Source organism: Macadamia integrifolia, chromosome 13, assembly GCF_013358625.1.
Source record: "Macadamia integrifolia cultivar HAES 741 chromosome 13, SCU_Mint_v3, whole genome shotgun sequence".
NCBI classification, from domain to species: Eukaryota; Viridiplantae; Streptophyta; class Magnoliopsida; order Proteales; family Proteaceae; genus Macadamia; species Macadamia integrifolia.
This window is the reverse complement of record NC_056569.1, coordinates 22,282,300-22,284,526: the sequence shown is the minus strand read 5'-3', so window position 1 is coordinate 22,284,526 and position 2,227 is coordinate 22,282,300. Positions and strand designations below refer to the sequence as shown.

At 38.1% G+C, this 2,227-nt stretch overlaps 1 protein-coding gene across 1 annotated transcript; it reads left to right on the top strand.

Annotated features, from left to right (window-relative positions):
- The first annotated feature begins 78 nt into the window (after window positions 1-78).
- LOC122059221 (B3 domain-containing protein Os01g0723500-like) lies at window positions 79-1,812 on the top strand. The gene is made up of 4 exons (XM_042621907.1): window positions 79-235; window positions 382-877; window positions 980-1,128; window positions 1,234-1,812. The coding sequence occupies exons 1-4, from the start codon at window positions 158-160 to the stop codon at window positions 1,516-1,518; spliced, it is 1,008 nt and encodes a 335-aa protein (XP_042477841.1). The 5' UTR covers window positions 79-157; the 3' UTR covers window positions 1,519-1,812.
- Window positions 1,813-2,227: the final 415 nt, after the last annotated feature.

Genomic DNA, 2,227 nt, shown 5'->3' with positions numbered 1-2,227 from the left:
TTGCTTGCACGGATGAAATCTTAGTTTCTAGTGCCCAAGATGGAAGGGTTCTCTCTATTTATGTCTGACAAAGGCCCCCTCCCCATAAACATTTGTTCTGTGATCCTTTTTCGGAGTTTCATATGCAAAATTCAAATTCAAAAGTTTCAATTTCCAAATGGGTAGACAACCAAACCGTCGACAGATCCAACCTTCCTTCTTCAAAGTCCTCATCGGTGATTTCTCAAAGCGACTGGTAAACATCATTTAATTTGAGTTTTTTTTTTTTTTTTCCGTGATATCATTTAATTTGTTTACCATTTGAGGTACAAAGAACTAAGGAGTTGGTCTCTGTTTTGGTAGACTGGGACTAATCTGAGCTGCTTTTTTTCCTTTTCTCAGCTGATACCTCCAGAATTTATCAAGCATTTTAATCGGGATTTGCCAGGAATATTCATCCTTCAAAGTCCGAATGGAAAGCGTTGGCCTGTGAGGGTTAAAAAGTTCAAGGAGAACTGGTTTTTTCGAAGGGGTTGGCGGAAATTTGTGAGGTATCACTCTTTGAAACCTGGAGAATTCTTAATTTTCAGGTACAATGGAGATTCTAAGTTTAGGGTCACTATATTTGCCAAAACTGCTTGCGAAAAGGAATTGCCGATGTCAGCTAAGAGAAGGAGGAAGAATAGTGATCATGAAAATGGACAAAAACACTATACAAAGAAAGAAGATCCTTTTTCCTTTGATGATGAAGATGAACCCGTATCAGAAACTAAGAAGAAAATTCCCATACACGAAGTAGAGAAAGAAAAACCCATTTCCCAGATAGTGAATAAAGTACTTGGGAAGAATAAGAGGCTCAAATCCCCAGAGAAAGGGGTTACTTATGGTAAAATGACAAGTGAGTTCTTGGAGAATACTCTGTTTTTTTTTTGGCTGAATTCAAACACAAAATGGTTTTTTGTTTTTGTTTTGAATTTCACAAGCTTTAATTCGTGTATAGGTGAATCTAGTGTGTCAGAGAAGAAGTGGAGGAAGAGGATGCCAGCTAACAAGATTGAAAGGAATGGGAGAGTCGAAACAGTGCGCTTATTCAAAACAGACAATCCACATTTCACCCAGATAATGAGAACAAGCAGAAAATATCAGATTGTGAGTTTTCCCTATCAATCTGACCAATTAGATTGTTTCGATTTTTTATTTCATTGGAAGGAAACTAATCACCTCATACGATCGTTTATTGATCTTGGATGGCAGACTGTTCCAAAGGCTGTTGCAGTAAATAATGGGTTCATAGAAAAGGAGATAGTAGAGGTCCAGGATCCGCAGGGGAGGTTGTGGACATTCAAAATACATCATGAGAGAGATGGACGTACCCATCTGAGAAATGGATTGCTTGAATTTTGGAAAGGAAACAATCTGGTGGAAGGTGATGCTTGTGTGTTTGAGTTGATTGAAGTTGGAGGAAGGAAGAATGTAATGCGTGTTCATATATTCCGAGCTATTGAACCCATTAGCCATGGTTGTTCGTCTACTCTTTAATGCTAAAAGTAACGAGAATGCTGGAGCACCTGATAGTCTAATGTTCAAGTCCAACTATGTGATATCCTTCGTAAAATCATAGCTCTTCTGCACATCATTGTATATAAGAAATCTATTCTGGGGGTGCAAAACCTCTACTATTAGTGTATGTCCAGGGATGCAATCATTTCTCTCTCTCTCTCTCTCCATGTAAACAAATTTCATGTGTAACCTTGGCATGATATTGTCCGCTTACGGCCTCATAATCTTCCTCTTTGGCTGATTTGGGACTGAAGAATATGTCCCCCCACAACACCTCTCTCGTGTCTTGTAGATGTTTTAACTTTGCTGCCTTGTTAATTCTCAACCATTATGTTGTTAATTCTCAACCATTATAATGCTGCATGCACTACATCATATGCGAGGGGTAGCAAAACAATTGAGACATACAGCTGGTTAATGTTATCCTGAAGCTGTAAGTCCATCCTAGAGCAGAGTTTTTTCCCTAACAACATTCTACTCCATGTACAGAAAAATGCTAATGGGATATAAGACAAATGGAGCATCCAATTTGACCCTGCATCCCTTGGAACCTGCAATGCTACACACCAAGAAAATAGAAAGTAGAATTAGATCAGTATAGTATCTATCCTATGTGAAATAATATTGTAATTGTCCATTAGCAATCACAAGTGCAACATGGTTCACATTATAATTAAAATCTGAAATT